The sequence below is a fragment of the Eurosta solidaginis genome, chromosome 4 (genome assembly GCF_040869045.1).
Source record: "Eurosta solidaginis isolate ZX-2024a chromosome 4, ASM4086904v1, whole genome shotgun sequence".
Classification (NCBI taxonomy): domain Eukaryota; kingdom Metazoa; phylum Arthropoda; class Insecta; order Diptera; family Tephritidae; genus Eurosta; species Eurosta solidaginis.
In genome coordinates this window covers 150069180-150089075 of record NC_090322.1, presented here as the reverse complement: position 1 = coordinate 150089075, position 19896 = coordinate 150069180, and the positions used below count along the sequence as shown (strand labels likewise).

The window sequence follows — 19896 nt, the reverse complement described above, 5'->3', positions numbered from 1 at the left end:
GGCTGCTAATAGGGGCTTTGGGACTTCGCTCGGACTCCAGACATGTGGATCTCTATTCGGCTAGGAAAGCGCTGGCCTGATACCCGCTTTTGCTAAGTAGCGAGACCTTTCTGGCAAGTTTGTGTCCGCATGCAGTCGGCGCCAAGAGGGAATCATCCAATCAATCTAAGCTCAGATGTCCAGCCTTTGCTGGGACGTGGCGAAACTATCTGTTCGAGACTTAGATATACGATTCTCCGGAGTACATATCCAAAATAGATTTCCTTTGCTAAAGATGGGGTTCGCTAAAATTTTGGAAGCCTCTGGTAAAAAACAGACAAAAAAGTGTGCTTTCGATTGTACTCAAATATACTGGGAAGCGACTTTCGACCCAAATCTAACCTTTGCGAAAGAGAGATATCCCAGTTTTAACTTACTAATAGAATTAAAGAGTTAAGCTACGACTGTGATTTATTCCAATCATTAACTAAATAATTAAAGGTATATTTTCTATTGATTCGCCGTATTAGGTTTCGGAACATTGATTGAGCGCACCTTTCACTTGAACAGTTTTTCGCTTGACCATATCCATAATCTGTAAGCGTCTCTCTTCTGAAGATACAGTCGTCAGAAGTTTCTCCGTTGAAGATTTGAAATCTTTTAACATTTGTGATTTGCTAAATTTTAAGTTAAAAAGCAACCCAGATCTTGCTGTAGAAATGTGCTTTCTTTCTCCTGACGTTGCTATATTAGCGCCTTGGCACACTTCGTTGTTCCCATCGTCTGCATAAGTTTCATCATCTTCATCGTCATCTTCTACTGGAATTGCTATAACATTGTCATCGAAGTGATACTCTTTAACCGATTTATCATCTTCGCATGATTCAAGCGATGTCTGACAAATTTGAGTGTCATCCACAGCTTCGCTTATATCTGTCACTTCAGCGCTAAACGTCAAATTATAACTTCGTAGTCTGTTGCTTGAGCGTATAGCATCGTGATCTGATGAATTTATCGATTTTTGTGTTCTTGTAAACAAGAGTAGATTGTTCAAACTTTGAGTCAATGCTTTGCTCTCAATCTTTCTTCTAATCATGGGTTTTGTATTCGCCTTTTCACTACATATTGCTTCAACGTCCACCTTTACTAATCTACGTCCACTTTCTGAATGCTCGATTAATTCTTTTGCCGGTTTTGTCTTAACACATTCTATACTTGTGCGTATCGGCAATGTCGGTGGGTAGTTGGTGGCATCTCCATTGATCTGCACAGCGTCAAGTTCTTCTTCTATGCTTTCGATTGTACTAAAATATTCCTTGGCACCCATATCACAGCCATAGTTATTGTAGAATTTGGAAAGACGTCTCGCTTGCGCCAAAAATGTTTTGGTTAAATGCAATGCACGAAATTCGAGTGCCTTTTCTGCCATAACAATCAGATAATCGATGAAAAGTTCGAGTACATTTGTGCGTTGTAAGTTTTCTACACCCTGATTTATTTGTCCCAGCGGAGAGTTCTTAAGATTGTGGCGGAAAAAGAACTGTGAAAAGAAAACAATAATAGAAACTATGATGAGACTGAATAAATAATTACATATGCATTTGTTGAAGATACTGGACGTTTACTACAAAAATATTAGCTAGGGATTTTGAAAGTTTGTTATCCGCTCATAATATCCCATGTGCTTGGAACACTTTTATCCTTTAAATTCATCGGTTTTTACGAAATCTGCAAACATGTGAACCCGAAAACGGTATTTTGAGCTAATTAGTTAGGATAGGTAGGAGGCATGCATGGGAATTTCTCGCACTTCATCTTGAACAAAATTTAATTATATTATTGTAAATAATCTAATACGGGAGAAGATTTGCCATCGTCTAACCATCGGCGCAATAGCGCAGCGAACCCCGATGACGCCCGTAAGTACTTTCGTAATCATTGTTTGTTGCCCTAAAAGTGTAATCATCAACTTTTCAAACCTTTTTTGGCTATCGCATAGATGCCCAATCGATGCCAATGAAGCTAGATAGTCAATCTTTGAAACGCCGGCGGTATAGAATTTTTCCAGGTAGGCATGCCTGTCTTAAGACGCGACTAAAATCCAGACTCGAAAGTTCAATAGATCAAACAAATAGCTCCCGTGGGAATCGGGCTGTACTGGAAGTTGCTAATAACGTAGCGTGCTGGATTCAATCCGGCAAAAGCTGCCCATATCCGTAACACTTCACAAGCCTACCGAGCATGTTTTTGCGATTACAGCAACAGCAACAAAAACCCAATATTCGATTTTATCAAGTTGGATTCAAATGTGTTTAAAGCATCCTAGCCGTCAACAAAACCGCTACACAGGCTTTACTCTCTTGGAATAGTTTAGAGAGAGGTAATATCTGGTTAAAACTTCGTTCGAAAGACACTTTTACACTCAGCAAGCCTGATCCCCAGATGCTTCGAGTACTGTCCATTCCCACTTCCATTTTTATACTCAGCTGAGCAGAGCTCACAGAGTATATTAACTTTGTTCGCATAACGGTTATCCGTAACGGCATAAACTAATCGAGATAGATATAGACTTCTATATATCAAAATGATCTGGGTGAAAAAAGAAATTCATTTAGTCATGTCCGTCCGTTCGTTTGTAAACACGATAGCTTGAGTAAATTTTGAGGTATCTTGATGAAATTTGGTACCTAGGTTCCTGGGCGCTCAGCTCAGATCGCCATTTAAAATGAACGAAATCGGACTACAACCACGCCCACTTTTTCGATATCGAAAATTTGGAAAACCCGAAAAAGTGCGATAATTCATTACCAAAGACGGATAAAGCGATGAACCTTGGTAGGTGCGTTTACCTTATGACGCAAAATAGAAAATTAGAAAAATTTTGGACAACGGGCGTGGCACCGCCCACTTTTAAAAGAAGGTAATTTAAAAGTTTTGCAAGCTGTAGTTTGGCAGTCGTTGAAGATATCATGATGAAATTTGGTGGGCACGTTACTCTTATTGCTATATGTGTGCTAAATAAAAATTAGCGAAATCGGATAACGAACACGCCCACTTTTAAAAGAAATTTTGTTTAAGTCAAATGTTAACAAAAAATTTAATAGCTTTACAGTATAAAAGTAAATTCTGTCAGCAGTCGACTCCAGTAATGATATGGTACAACAAAATACAAAGATAAAAGAAAATTTCCAAAAGGGCGTAACTCCGCCCTTTTTCATTTAATTCGTCTAGAATACTTTTAATGCCATAAGTCGAACAAAAATTTACCAATCCTTATGAAATTTGGTAGGGACATAGATTCTATAACGACAACTGTTTTCTGTGAAAATGGGCGAAATCGGTTGAAGCCACGCCCAGTTTTTGTACACAGTCGACCGTCTGTCCTTCCACTCGGCCGTTTACACGATAACTTGCGCAAAAAACGATATATCTTAACTAAACTTAATTCACGTACGTATCTGAGGTCACTTTATCTTGGTATAAAATATGGCCGAAATCCGACTAAGACCACGCCCACTTTTCCGATATCGAAAATTACGAAAAATGAAAAAAATGCCATAATTCTATACCAAATACGAAAAAAGGGATGAAACATGGTAATCGCATTGGTTTATTGACGCAAAATATAACTTTAGAAAAAAACTTTGTGAAATGAGTGTGACACCTACCATATTAAGTAGAAGAAAATAAAAAAGTTCTGCAAGGCGAAATCAAAAGCCCTTGGAATCTTGGCAGGAATACTGTTCGTGGTATGACATATATAAATAAATTAGCGGTACCCGACAGAAGATGTTCTGGGTCACCCTGGTCCACATTTTGGTCGATATCTCGAAAACGCCTTCACATATACAACTAAGGGCTACTTCCTTTTAAAACCCTCATTAATACTTTTAATTTGATACCCATATCGTACAAACACATTCTAGAGTCACCCCTGGTCCACCCTTATTGCGATATCTGGAAAAGGCGTCCACCTATAGAACTAAGGCCCACTACGTTTTAAGTAATCATTAACACTTTTCATTTGATACACATGTCATACAAACACATTCCAGGGTTACCCTAAGTTCATTTTGGTAAATGGTGATTTTCCCTTATTTGGTCTCCAAAGCTCTCAGCTGAGTATGTAATGTTCGGTTACACCTGAACTTAGCCTTCCTTACTTGTTCGTTTTTGAACCGTTCGAGTTTTCTTGTACTTCTGTCTAAGTGCCCTTTCATGCCCATTCATATAATCCACAATGTTAAGATGCATATTTGACAACGGACTGCCCATATCCGTGGCACTCGCCTAAACCTTCGGGTATAAATACTTCTGGCGCTTTTTCGCGGACGATGAGAAGGTAGAAGGTTTTTAGTACTTCTTTTTCATATGCCTTTTTATTTTACATTGACAACATTTACAAACTCTTGAACAGTTCTTACTCACCTCCACATCGGTAGATTCCTCCGATAAATGTCGTCGCTCCATCTCCTGTTTTCTCTTCATTTCAATAGTATGTCTCATTACGTGTGTCTTCCGTCTTAATCTACCTTTGATTCTTTCGCGATGTTGATTCATACCCACCAAACCCGCAGCACCCTCATCTTGCGTCAGCATCGTTTCATCTTGAACTTCACCGAGTCCAATTAAGTTGTGTGAGTTTTTCGCTCGCAACTTCAATCTCAATAAATTATTTTCGCTCAAATTTTCGTATAGCTTTTTGTAATTTAGTTTCGGGAAGAAATCTTCTTCGGGATCGATATTCCTCAGAGCCACCATCAAATGCATTAGTGGATTTGCGGCAATATCATCAGCGAATATCGAAAAGAGCATAACCAGTGAATACTCTGGTACACATTCGAATAAATTACGTTCTTCAATAAAGAAATCTTTCAAGCATTTTTCACGTAGATGCTGCATAAAAGAACTAATAAAACGGAGCTGAATTTCACCCAAATATTCCTCTGGCCACCCAGTAAAATTACGCTCACACTCCCAAAATAAATGCATACGCAAGTGATCCATGGTAAACATTAGCGACTTATGCTGCTTCTCTTGCGGTTCAACAAATGTCTTGACCAACGCCTTAGTCATCATAAACACCTTGACTTGTGTAGATGTTAAACGTTGTTCCAAATATCGTTCAGCTTTTGGGAATACAATACGCCATTCAAGCTCACGAAAAGGATTTCTTTGTCCCTTAGGAACATAACCAATTGGTATCACATGATAACCAAAAGATTCAATGCGTCTGATCATCGAACGTGTAGGCCATTGGAATTGTTGACCGGTCAGAGGGTTCGTTGAAATAGGACGCTCACGTATTCTAAATTGAAATGCACATTCAGGCCAATGTTGTGCATTGTGTGGCTCAAGAATAGCTGGTATGAACTCGCAATACTTTGTGTGAACAGAGGCACCGCTGTATGTGGCTTCAGCTAATTCTTCATATGTCAGCTGCAAACGATCGGCAAGCTGTAGACGTACTAACTCACCAAAATAATGCATAAACTCTTTTGAATTTAGAAAACGTTGTTGTAGTAGTATTTTCTGACGCTCAAGCTCCTGTTTGTGTGCACGTATTGCTTGTAGGTACTGTTTCGTAATCTCGATATCTTGGTTTAGCACGCTTATAAAACTCTTCAGTGCTGTCGTCGGAATCCATATTATCAGAGAAGGATTCCTCGTCATTATCATCTTCGCTGGTGTCCTCTCCATCGGTATCCTCTGCAATTGTCGGCTCAACGTATTGCGCTAAAGTGGATATACATCTGTCCGGCAGGACTTTTACATCCAACATACTATGCGGGCAGCGTATACTCTGCAATTTTAACTCGGATAACGGACGATGTGTACCTATTCAAAAGCGTTATATAAGCATACTCATATTCTGTGTCTGTGTTGTAGTTATTAGTAATCCGACTGCCCTGTTTAAAGCTATGACAACTCGCTGTACTATATCCCGAGCTGCCATCAGTATAGACTTCGTTTGCTGAGGCAGTTGTACGCTGAAGTTTTGGCTCTTCTCGTAACTTTAATCTAACATAACCTTTCCATTTTGTTTCGCGTAACATCTCTATGTGTTCTTCTTTAGTTGGTGTTGTTTTATAAAATTCCGTATCCAAATCAACTTTACATAGTGGAGATATTGAATCGTAATTCGCATCATTCGGACGCGCTATGTCGATGTTCTCAAAAATCACATATATTGTTAGCGGTTGAAATGGTTGGGGGTTGTGTTTGTTGGGACCATGGCTGTTGAAAATAAAAAGAAAAATAAAAGATATCTTCCTAAAAACTTACAGATGGATGAGGGAGGGACTGTTTCATACGGTGACCATTCGTTTTGTGTTTTTGATTTTTCGACAGGGTGAATTATTTATATATTTTGGAACGATTTTCCGTCACCCCTTGTTCATTCAGATACGGGTGCGGTTCTCAATCATCAACTTGTGTGGTTAGCTGAGGCAGGTAGAAGTCAGTAAATAATCAACAAACACAAAAAAGTCGAAGCGACTAAAATTACAGACTTCTTCCTACCTCAGCTAAACACTCAAGTTGATCCGTTTCCGAATGAACTCATAACACGCACATACATAAACACACAAACATTCAATTTGACAATACCTGCGCATGCACCTACGAACTATAAATATTGTAACGAATCTGCCGCAAATCCTCTTATTTGCAATCCTCTGCTAAGTTCGAATCACTAAACTGTTGAATAAATAACTCCAATATTGAACAATGGAAAAATGGCCTTTATTAAAGTACTTCACAATAACACTTATACTTTGCTACTCTCTGGCTTAATAACCAAACTGATTGATAGCTCAAATGAAACTCTACTATTCAAAATAATTCTGCTATAGCTCGCTAGATAGCACTTAATTGAAATCTCAAATCAAACTGAATTGCAGCGCCTCTACATCTGTTGCCTTTTATACCCTTTGGTTTCCTCGTTCGCATTTTTCCAGAATGTACTAGCATTGTCCATGAGCTCTCAAACTTCTCAGCTATAACTAAAATTGCACAATTTTATACATCTTTTAGGCGCTTCCAGAATCTACTAGTCCAGTAGCTCTCAAAATTCTCAGATATATGCATGTGTTTGCGCATTGACTCTCCGCTGCTCGTATTCGTACATGGTACATATGTGTAGACGCAATTATTTATTCGTTTATATAGATACATAAAGATTGAATTATTGATGTGAATGTTTGTAGTTTACAGTCTCTCGCGCGCACATAGGCGTATAAGTAAATGCATCTGTTTGTGACATCTCTCTGGGCTGCCTTATATATGTGTATACTTGATTTGATCATTAACGTAAATACTGCTTGGCATGGCCTTAGCATCGCCTTAGTGATGGGATAACTTAGTGATGCTAATATCCGTGACAACATAAACAAATGACAACTTATCAGAACGAAAAGTGGCGGTTTGTCTTCAAACTAAACTTGACAAGGGATGACGGAAAATCATTCCAATATACAACTAGCTAAGCCAAAAAAATTACTACAGAAGCATTTGGAATATTCCAAATCTGGTTACAATTTTCTAAATATTCGACTCATGAGCCCCAACTTTTTTCTCATGTTCGCAAGATTCCTAATTTTGTAAGAATTTCCTAAATTCTCCCGCCACCACCTATTGCAGTTTCTTCTCCTCATGTTACGTTGTTACCGGGTTCTGATCCGTGTGACAAGTTTCAAGTTCTTGCTTAATGGGAAGTTACTTAAAAAATTATAAAATGAATCCGCGCTTTCGTATAGAAAATAGGTGAACATATTGGAAAGAGGCCTCGGTATATATAAAAAAAGAACGGATGGTCACCGTATTTATAAGCGGAATTAGCTTTGTGCAATAGAGCGAAGCATTCTCTTTTAATTTCAACTAAATCCTAGAGTGATATAATATTTGGTTTCACATAAACTTAGGCTTCCTTAGAAGCTTTACTTACATTGGCTTAAATTGTATCCACTTTGATATCGCAGCATTCAAAGGCGTAGATATGAGTACGGAGTGCTCCTCCAAATTCTGATTCAATTCGTTCTCTTTTGCTAGTAATTCCTCAGAAATTAGTGTAAGTTCACTAAAACAGAGAAACAAAATTGTAATTATGTAAACCATTAATACACAAATATTTCTAAATGTTTTATTAATACTAGTTCACGAGAGAAGGTTCAGCTTAGTTTCGATATTCAAATTGCTAAACATATCTGTCACTCATTCAATTTGATGGTATTTAAAATTAAATGCTATAATGGATAACAAATAAATTTGGCTTAATTATTCTCGAGGACAACCTTTATCTTCAGCACTGGTCAAGTGAGCGAAAACTCCGTTTAGGGCAAAGACCGCCTTTATCGTTAATACAACAACCGCTTTCAGTAAGGATAATACACATTTCTGTATTTACGGGTGTGGCTATATTATTTTACATACATATATATTTACTCTGTCCGACAACTATTCTTCTTCGCTTACCTGGGTGGTATTCAAGGGATTGATAAGAGCAATTTATAGCTATTGTGACGAATATTAGTGACACTAAGTGATACTAACATCACTAATCTGATACTAAGTAAATAAAGCCACAACAAAAATAAAGCAAGCAGTCACTTGTATCTACATAAACGAATCAATCATTATGTCTACACATATGTACGTACACGCAGCGGAGAGAAAACGCACAAACACATGCATATATCTTATATGAGATGCTCACAAAAGTAGGCAATAATTTGTACAAGTACCACTCACATATACACACGCATCTGTAGTTAAAGCTGGTAAATTTATAGCTGATAACTAAGTTAAATTCTAGAAACGCCTAGAAGTATGCGAACGCGGAAATCACAGAGTATAAAAGGAGGTAAAGCTGAGAATCAGTATTCAGTTTGATTTAAGCACGCCATCTGCCGAGAAGTAAAAGTGTTATTGTGAGGTGCTTTAATAAAGGCCATTTTGCATTATTGAATATTGGAGTTATTTATTCAACAGTTTAGTGATTCGAACGTTAGTAGAAGGTTGCAAATAAGAGGAATTGTAGTAAATTAGTTGCAAAATGTTTTATCGCAGCATCCGTAACCCAATTGTAACCAAGGCGATGGGAATCCTGTTACAAATATGAATGTATGATACACATATTTAACAGGCGAGGCTCTGATATCCCATTGTACTAGGGGTGAGGAGCATATAAGGTTAATTTCGTCATATTTATTGGTGCCGGAGATGGTTTGTCAATACTTTAATGGTAGTTGTTAACAACATGTGCCGTATCTATATCCGATAAAGGACCATCAAAATGGATAACTCTCCCTAAAAACCGTCGAGGAGTGTCTGTATCGCTACTACAACAACAGCAACAAAAGTCTGCTCCTTCATCAACATTTCCGTATTCTTAGAATTGGTCCGACCTACTTCTTAATAACTGATACTGGTTGTGGGTGTTTCAAACATCTTTTCATATTCTGATTGCGGATAACAACGTTACCAGAATAATAGGTTATCACACAAAATTGGACGTGTTTCACAAATATTTGTTTGAAAAAAATAAAATAAAACAAAGAAAAAAACAACACAAAAAAAATGTATCCATTAGATTGGGTCGATTTATTAACCGATATCGCACCATCGATTTTTCGATAGGATTTGGGCTCAGGAAAAAAAGTTCCACTATGCATACCCAAAAAAATAATTTTCGAGCCTGCGAAATTTAATTTTTTTGAATTTTTTCGACTTTGATTTTTAAGGTTTTTTTTTTATGAGCTACTAAAGAAATTTTCATTTGATTGTAAAATTTTCCCTGCCCGACCCAAAAATCTCCGGTAAAGCCATTGGCGATAACAGTTTTTTCAAAAACATATGAAAACTTGGAACTTTTTTTCCTGAGTCCAAATCCTATCGAAAAATCGATGGCGCGATATCGGTCAACTTTCGTCCATACAAATCGACCCACCCTAGTATCCATATTAGAGTACAAGAATTTCCAAACAATAATACAACTTTTGAACACAAAATTTAGTTCACATTTTAATTAAATTATCACGCGGTTGAAAATATTGGTTTAGGTAGGTAGGTAGGTTGAACTGGCCGGTCCATGAGGACCTCACATAGACTGATTGAGTCCGTAGTGTTACCAGAAGTTTGTTTTAACGACCAAATTGAAAAATCCTATCAAAAACCAGGACCTATGTTATAAAATAACTCCGTCCTCTTGGCAAATACTAGAAGCTTCCTAGGACTTAAGCCACTTGCTGCTTCTAGATCTGACAGCTGTATCACTCCTAATAGCTGGAGTCTTAGCCTGGCAAGTGCAGGGCACGAGCACAGAACGTGCTCGATCGTTTCCTCCTCCAACCCGCACTTCCTATATCGCTGTAAAAACCCAATGAGAAAGAGAGGGCGATAGGGCCACGTACACTCCAGCATTCTTTTACATGCATAGAGTGCCGTTGAGGCCTTCTTGACCCTCTCCTCCACGTTGAGCTTCCATGACAGCTTACTGTTTAGGATGATTCCTAGATATTTTGTGCAAGGTTTCTCCTGTAAGGTCACCCCTCCTAACGTAGGCCTGTACCTCTTTGTAAATAAGACCATATCCGTCTTCTCCGCATTGACTTTCAACCCGACATTAGATGCCCAGGTATGAATATCTCGAAGCGCCCAATCCATCAAAAAACTAATCGTTATGACAATTGCAACGTAATCTGCGTAAGCCGTAAGTTTTACGGGTCCCTCATCGAATTGCGTGAGCAGTTGGTTGATGACCAGCGTCCACAGCAGAGGTGATAGCACACCTCCCTGCGGCGTGCCCCTGTCCACTGATTTCGTGGCCTCGTACAATCGCCATTGTGATATAATCTTTCTGCAATTTAACATGCAGCCGATCCATCTGATTAAGGCAGGATGTACTTTAATGTAATTAAGACCATCCATAATCGCCCATTTTGCAACATTATTGAAAGCCCCGGCAATGTCCAAGAAGACTCCTAGAGCATACTCCTTATATTCCAGGGAAAAATATTGGTTTAAATCTTAAAACTTTTGGTTTACATGTATTTATTTATATATATATATATATATTTAATATATATATTTTAAACGCAGACCTTTGCAAAGTTTAAAACGTTTCGAGCTCATATGATTCGTTTTAAATTGAAACGTTTTGGTAAAAATTTTAGTCAAGAAAATTTTCATTTTATAAACATCTGGACTTAAATTTTTTTTTTATTTATTTGAACTTTTTTGTAGAAGTAAGACTATGTCTTTTAGATAGTACATCAATCAGATCTTGCAACTACAAATTAACATATAAAAACGAGTTTTCTTGAAGAATAAAAAGAAAAGAAAATAATAACATTTAAAAAAGAAAATATCTTAAACTTTTATTTGTACATTGTGTGAAAGGAAAATCCTTGGCCCATTAATGAATAATCAATGATAGGATTATATAATTTAAGGAAAGTTATGAATTAAGGAAGGATATTACTGCTAGTTTGAAACATCTGGCTTTTCTGACTGCTTTCGTCTTTTCCTCCAAGCGAGTTCCAAAGACAGATTGTACTGACAAAAAACATTTTGGAGGATGTCACGTATTTAAAGTTCGGGATCAATAGATTCAGAGTCCGAGTGGACTGACACAAAGTGAGTTTATTAAATAAGTAAGGCGGATATTGAAAATGCAGTAGTTTGTGTAAGAAACATAAATTTTTAGTGTTTGGGAAATTACAAACGTCGCTTCCGAGAATTTGAGCAGCGTACGAAAATATATGATCAAATTTCCTCTTAGAAAAAACGAAGCGGGCAGTATTGTTTATGGATAAATGAAATTTATTAGCCGTTATCGAATCAAGGCTACCGTATATATGTAAGTTCTATATAAGAAATGTGAGGTATTATAAGAGCTCTGACTAACTTCATTTTAGCGTCTCGCGCTAATAAATAGGCAGTTCTGTATAAGTTACGAAAGATATTATAGATTTTACCGACCACAAAGTTCATATGGTCAGTGCAGCTTAGATCTGAATTGATTTTGAATCCTAGATTGGCAACAGCATTGTGAAACAAGTAAGGAAGGCTAAGTTCGGGTGTAACCGAATATTACATACTCAGCTGAGAGCTTTGGAGACAAAATAAGGGAAAATCACCATTTAGGAAAATGAACCTAGGATAACCCTGGAATGTGTTTGTATGGCATAGGTATCAAATGGAAGGTGTTAATGAGTATTTTAAAAGGGAGTGGGCCATACTTCTATAGGTTAACGCCATTTCGGGATATCGCCATAAAGGTGGACCAGGGGTGACTCTAGAATGTGTTTGTACGATATGGGTATCAAATGAAAGGTGGTAATGAGTATTTTTAAATGGAGTGATCCTTATACTAGGTTCAAACACACACCAAATTGGCAATTTATACTATTTGGGCAATTTATTACGCAATTTGTCATATAATAAATTGTAATAATAAATTGCCAATTTAAAAAAAATTGCGTAATAAATTGTTTCAAACTGCAAATGCAACATTGTAAAGTGTGTTTATTGAGTATATTTAAACGTCAGTTACGCAGGGCTGAACTATATGGTTGGCTCATCTCATCAGCTGATTTTATGTCTTTCACTTCACTAGAGTAGGGATTGTCAAAAGAAGATCGCAAAATCAAAATGGTACCAAAACATTGAACACATTTTCTTACAATACACAAAAATTTCAAAGTTTTATGTTTTCATTCCATTTCATTCGCCTAATAATGTGCGTGTTCATTTTGACAGTCTGAACAAAGGTATGTTCTCGCTGTAGAGATGAACCAACCAGCTATCAAATTACTATTGTGTAAGCTAAATCGAGTTGTATGAACAGCACTCAATTCAAATCGAAATTTCCTCAATTTATTTTTCTGTTTGGACATAGTATTAGTTTTATAGGTGGACGCCTTTTCGAGATAACGCCACAAAGGTGGACCAAGGGTGACTCATGAATCTCTTTGTACAATATGGGTATCAAATGAAAGGTGTTAATGAGTATTTTAAAAGGGAGTGGGCCTTAGTTCTATAGGTGGACGTCTTTTCGAGATGTCGCCATAAAGGTGGACCAGGGGTGACACTAGAATGTGTTTGTACGTCATGGGTATCAAATTAAAGGTGTTAATGAGTATTTTAAAAGGGAGTGGGCCTTAGTTCTATAGGTGGACGCCTTTTCGAGATATCGCCATAGAGGTGGACCAGGGGAGTCTCTAGAATGTATTTGTACGTCATGGGTATCAAATTAAAGGTATTAATGAGGGTTTTAAAATGGAGTGGCACAGGGTGACCCAGAACGTCATCTGTCGGGTACCGCTAATTTATTTATATATGTAATACCACGAACACTATTCCTGCCAAAATTCCAAGGGCTTTTGATTTCGCCCTGCAGAAGTTTTTTATTTTCTTCTACTTAATATGGTAGGTGTCACACCTATTTTACAAAGTTTTTTCTAAAGTTATATTTTGCGCCAATAAACCATTATTTTTTTCATTTTTCGTAATTTTCGATATCGAAAAAGTGGGCGATTTCGGCAATTTTTTATACCAAGATAAAGTGAGTTCAGATAAGTACGTGAACTATGTTTAGTATTGATATATCGTTTTTTGCTCAAGTTATCTTGTTAACGGCCAAGAGGAAGGACGCCCGGTCGACTGTGTATAAAAACTGGGCGTGGCTTCAGCCGATTTCGTCCATTTTTACAGAAAACAGTTATCGTCATAGAATCTATTCCCCTACCGAACTTCACAAGGATTGGTGAATTTTTGTTCGACTTATGGCATTAAAAGTATTCTAGACGAATTAAATGAAAAAGGGCGGAGCCACGCCTATTTTGGAATTTTCTTTTATTTTGTATTTTGTTGTACCACATCATTACTGGAGTTGAATGTTGGCATAATTTACTTATATACCTTAAAAATATAAAATTTTTTGTAAAAAATTGACTTTAAAATTTTTTTTTAAAGTGGGCGTATTCGCCATCCGATTTTGCTAATTTTTATTTAACACACATATAGTAATAGGAGTAACGTTTTCGCCAAATTTCATCATGATATCTTCAACGACTGCCAAATCACAGCTTGCAAAACTATTAAATTACCTTCTTTTAAAAGTGGGCGGTGGCACGCCCATTGTCCAAAATTTTACTAATTTTCTATTCTGCGTCATAAGGTCAACCCACCTACCAAGTTTCATCGCTTTATCCGTCTTTGGTAATGAATTATCGCACTTTTTCAGTTTTTCGGAATCTTCGATATCGAAGAAGTGGGCATGGTTGTAGTCCGATTTCGTTCATTTTAAATAGCGATCTGAGATGAACGCCCAGGAATCTACATACCAAATTTCAACAAGATACCTCAAAATTTACTGAAGTGGCTAAATGAATTTCTTTGTTCGCCCAAATCATTTTGATATATAGAAGTCTATATCTATCTCGATTAGTTTATGCCGTTACGGATTACCGTTATGCGAAAAAAGTTAATATACTCTGTGAGCTCTGCTCAGCTGAGTATAAAAAATCTTAGGGATCGGTAGTATAAATAGTATATATCCCATATAACCGATTGTTCGGATCGGAAACTTTTCGTAATTTACGTCATATTTCATTACCTAGAATCTTCAAATACCTAGAATTTTCACTAAACGCTTATATATGCGGAATTTATTGTTATTTAAAAAAATCGTAGAGATCGGTCGCATATACAGTACATATGTATATTAGACTGGGTCGATTTATTAACTGATATCGCGCCATCGATTTTTCGATAGGATTTGGGCTCAGGAAAAAAAAAGTTCCACTACGAATACCCAAAAAAAAAATACATTTCGAGCCTGCGAAATTTCATTTTTTTTACTTTTTTCGACTTTGATTTTTAAGGTTTTTTTTCATTACCTATTAAAAATTTTTCATTTGATTGTAAAATTTTCATGTATACCCTGTCCGACACAAAAATATCCGCTAAAAACGTTGTCGATAAAAGTTTTTTGAAAAAAAGAAAAAAATGATCGCCAACGCTTTTAGCGCACATGTTTGGGTAGGCAATTTTTTAATAGGTCATGAAAAAAACCTTAAAAATCAAAGTCAAAAAAATGAAATTTCGCAGGCTCGAAAATTATTTTTTTGGGTATGCGTAGTGGAACTTTTTTCCTGAGCCAAAATCCAATCGAAAAATCGATTACCCTTTTTCTTTTTTTTTTTTTTGTTATAAAAGAGGAGTTAAGGCTACAATTTATACAGCCATTTCACCATTCTAATCCCTTCCTTTTAATGCATTGCCTGTAAAAAGCAGAAGAGAACTACTGTAGTAGAGTATATTTGATGATACTTTGTATGGGACTTCAACCTAGGAAGGCGTGTGATACCCGTTTTCATAAAAATAATCAGACGAAAATAATCAAGTTATGTATATGTATTCTCATAATATTAAACAATTCTTTTGAATGATAAAATTCGTGTTTTATTGGAAAATACTACTGTAATTTCATGGCTGGTTTTAATGTTTAGAATGGATATAGCGCGCGAAAATATGTTTCGAAATTGAGTTTGGTGAATCTAAACTTACAACACTGATCACATCGCGCACTGTTTTAAACTTAAATTCGCCAATAATTAAATATTTTATTGAATTACTGACTTCGTATTCGTAAGCAAGGAGGCTCAAGTCTTAGGATACTGACTTTGAAGGGCATGAGTTTTCATAGTTCACCGACGTCGGACTCAAAACCAGCGATAAAATAGATTTTTTTGAACCATTATAGTTATGAGACGCATTATGTGTATGGTTTGACAGTTACTGCAGCTAATCTTAGAGTTTCCCTTAGCTGATGTCAACGAAGCCGCTTTTTTTATTATTTTTTTTTTTTTATTACTTAATTCATTGCTCACTACTCACTTTTCGTAGTTTCCAAAAAATTGCACTGCCAAGGACACTTGATTCATAACAAATGTGCACAGATCAAAATCTGAATGATTTTGTGTTTGTTGTTCAATTTGTCGATTAAATTCTTCACGATTGATTTCATAACTAGTGCTTTGTGAATTCAAACAACTCGTCCGCTGCACTGCCGCTCCACCACCACTTATGCGGTTGAAATTTATTGAAGTTTGCTTTTCGGTGGTTTTGTGACATTTTCGTCCTTTGCGCTTTTGTTTTTTTTGCTTGTTTCTTTTGTAATTTAGCAATTTTTCTTTGTTGCTTCTCTTGCTTACGTTCACGTTGTTCGCGTTTGCGTTTCTCCAATTGGAGCTCTTGCAAAGCATTATTTGGTGTTTCCAGGAACTTTAAACTGGACCGACCCATTATAAATTTTGTTTGATAATGTTAACATACAATTATTACAATATAGATTATAAAGGTTTAAAATAAAAATAAAAATAACGGTTTAAACTCTTTTCATTTATTTAAGTTATTTTCTGTATAAATTATCTATGTTAAATCCGTTGCATCGATTCGCTTGCATCGCCGTACGTTTTTCTACTGCGCTAAGATTTTACTCGAGTGATAATTGTATGGTAAGATAAGACTTTTTGCAATCTTTGGTACTTTTTTAACTTCCCTTTAAAATGCGGCTGCTATCTTCAGTCTTAATTGGTACATAGGGTAAACGCACTAGTATCCGGACAGTGTTAGTGTCCGGACACAAAAAAACTCAGTAACATCGAATTCATAGCTTAATAGTTATACGTAATTTTAAGGGCTGAAGTCGAAGAGTACAGTTCTAATGCCGATTTGTCTAAAAAAAATTGTGCGGGCGCTTTGAAAATGTAAGACATTAAAGGAGTATTTTTAACCCTAGTGAGATAACGTACGTCTGTGAGACGTAAGCTGGAGACAATGGTGCTTTATCGGTAACCGTATTGGTAACCTTTTAACAGCTGATTCGACCAACCTTATGAGAATCAATGCAATCGATTATTGGTGCCGCTAAGGTCGTAACCGTATCGTAACCAACCAATTGGGTTTTGGTTTACCGTCGTAACGATAAACAGCTGATTACGTTACGGATACGACTACAGCAATACGACAAACGGCACCAATGACTCCAGCTGTAAGTCGTTTTAATTTTGCTATCAGTCTCCCACAATCGTAAAGAGAGAACATTCTCATTCTCGGTTTTCTCAGCTACCATTACCAGCTTGTCAGTGGGGGGTGTTTTTCAGTAGTAACCTTTTTGTTTGCTGAAATATATACGATTGTTTTTTAAAAATACGTCTAAGAGACGTATCGTTATCTTTTACGTGACTACGTGACATGACTAATTATACTCAGTTGAGCAGAGCTCACAGAGTATATTAACTTTGATTGCATAACGGTTGGTTGTACAGGTATAAAGGAATCGAGATAGATATAGACTTCCATATATCAAAATCATCAGTATCGAAAAAAAATTCGTTTGAGCCATGTCCGTCCGTCCGTCTGTCCCTTAACACGATAACTTGAGTAAATTTTGAGGTATCTTGATGAAATTTGGTATGTAGGTTCCTGGGCACTCATCTCAGATCGCTATTTAAAATGAACGATATCGGATAATAACCACGCCCACTTTTTCGATATCGAAAATTTCGAAAAATCGAAAAAGTGCGATAATTCATTACCAAATACCCATTAAGCGATGAAACTTGGTAGGTGAGTTGAGCCTATGACGCAGAATAGAAAACTATTAAAATTTTGGACAATGGGCGTGGCACCGCCAACTTTTAAATGAAGGTAATTTAGAAGTTTTGCAAGCTGTAATTTGGCAGTCGTTGAAGATATCATAATGAAATTTGGCAGGCACGTTACTCTTATTACTATATGTCTGCTTACTAAAAATTTGCAAAATCAGAGAACGACCACGCCCACTTTTTAAAAAAATTTTTTTTTTAATTCAAATTTTAAAAGAAAAGTTAATATCTTTACAGCATATAAGTAAATTATGCCAACATTCAACTCCAGTAATGATATGGTGCAACAAAATAAAAAAATAAAAGAAAATTTCAAAATGGGAGTGGCTGCGCCCTTTTTCATTTAATTTGTCTAGGATGCTTTTAACGCCATAAGTCGAACACAAATTAACCAATCCTTGTAAAATTTGGTAGAGGCTTAGCTCCGAGGACGGTAACTGTTTTTTGTGAAAAAGGGCGAAATCGGTTGAAGCCACGCCCATTTTTTATACACAGTGGATCGCCTGTCCTTCCGCTCGACCCTTAACACGATAACTTGAGCAAAAATCGATATATCTTTACTAAACTCAGTTCACGTACTTATCTGAACTCACTTTGTATTGGTGTAAAAAATGGCCGAAATCCGACTATGACCACGCCCACTTTTTCGATATCAAAAATTACGAAAAATGAAAAAATGCCATAATTATATACCAAATACAAAAAAAGGAATGAAATATGGTAATTTTATTGGTCTATTGACGCAAAATATAACTTTAGAAAAAAACTTGGTAAAATGGGTGTGACACCTACCACATTAAGTAGAAGAAAATGAAAAAGTTTTGCAGGGCGAAATCAAAAGCCCTTGGAATCTTGGAAGGAATACTGTACGTGGTATTACATATATAAATAAATGAGCGGTACCCGACAGATGATGTTCTGGATCACCCTGGTCCACATTTTGGTAGATATCTCGAAAACGTCTTCACATATACAACTAAGGGCCACTCCCTTTTAAAACCCTCATTAATACCTTTAATTTGATACCCATATCGTACAAACACATTCTAGAGTCACCCCTGGTCCACGTTTATGTCGATATCTCGAAAAGGCATCCACATATAGAACTAAGGCCCACTCCTTTTTAAAATACTCATTAACACCTTTCATTTGATACCCATGTCGTACAAACAAATTCTAGAGTCACCCCTGGTCCACCTTCATGTCGATATCTCGAAAAGGCGTCCACCTATAGAACTAAGGCCCACGCCTTTTTAAAATACTCATTAACACCTTTCATTTCATACCCATATCGTACAAAAACATTCTAGAGTCACCCCTGGCCCACCTTTATGGCGATATCTCGAAAAGGCATCCACCTATAGAACTAAGGCTCACTCCCTTTTAAAATACTCATTAACACCTTTCATTTGATACCCATATCGTATAAACAAATTCTAGAGTCACCCCTGGTCCACCTTTATGGCGATATCTCGAAAAGGCGTCCACCTATAGAACTAAGGCCCATGCCCTTTTAAAATATTCATTAACACCTTTCATTTGATACCCATATCGTACAAACAAATTCTAGAGTCACCCCTGGTCCACCTTTATGGCGTATCTCGAAAAGGCGTCAACCTATAGAACTAAGGCCCACACCCTTTTCAAATACTCATTAACACCTTTCATTTGATACCCATATCGTACACAAAAATTCTAGAGTCACCCCTGGCCCACCTTTATGGCGATATCTCGAAAGGGCATCCACCTATAGATCTAAGGCCCACTCCCTTTTAAAATACTCATTAACACCTTTCATTTGATACCCATATCGTACAAACAAATTCTAAAGTCACCCTGGTCTACCTTTATGGAGATATCTCGAAAAGGCGTCCACCTATAGAACTAAGACACACGCCCTTTTAAAATACTCATTAACACCTTTCATTTGATACCCATATCGTACAAACAAATTCTAGAGTAACCCCTGGTCCACCTTTATGGCGATTACTCGAAAGGGCGTCAACCTATAGAACTAAGGCCCACACCCTTTTAAAATACTCATTAGCACCTTTCATTTGATACCCATATTGTACAAACGCATTCTAGAGTCACCCCTGGTCCACGTTTATGGCGATATCCCGAAAAGGCGTCCACCCATAGAACAAAGGCCCACTCCCTTTTAAAACACTTATTACACTTTTCGTTTGACACCCATATTGTACAAACGCATTCTAGAGTCAACCCAGGTCCACTTTTATAACGA

General features: G+C 36.9%; 2 protein-coding genes across 4 annotated transcripts in view; one reads left to right on the top strand and one right to left on the bottom strand.

Moving 5' to 3' along the window:
- r (carbamoyl-phosphate synthetase 2, aspartate transcarbamylase, and dihydroorotase rudimentary) overlaps window positions 1-19896 on the top strand; it is a 51508-nt gene that overhangs the window by 12453 nt on the left and 19159 nt on the right. The gene's annotated exons all lie outside the window — the stretch shown is intronic.
- On the bottom strand, window positions 462-16393 carry LOC137250496 (uncharacterized). The gene is given in 7 exon segments (XM_067783390.1): window positions 462-1519; window positions 4408-5553; window positions 5555-5818; window positions 5820-6216; window positions 7925-8056; window positions 15880-16103; window positions 16105-16393. Coding segments are annotated over 7 exon segments (3360 nt in total). The 5' UTR covers window positions 16288-16393; the 3' UTR covers window positions 462-505.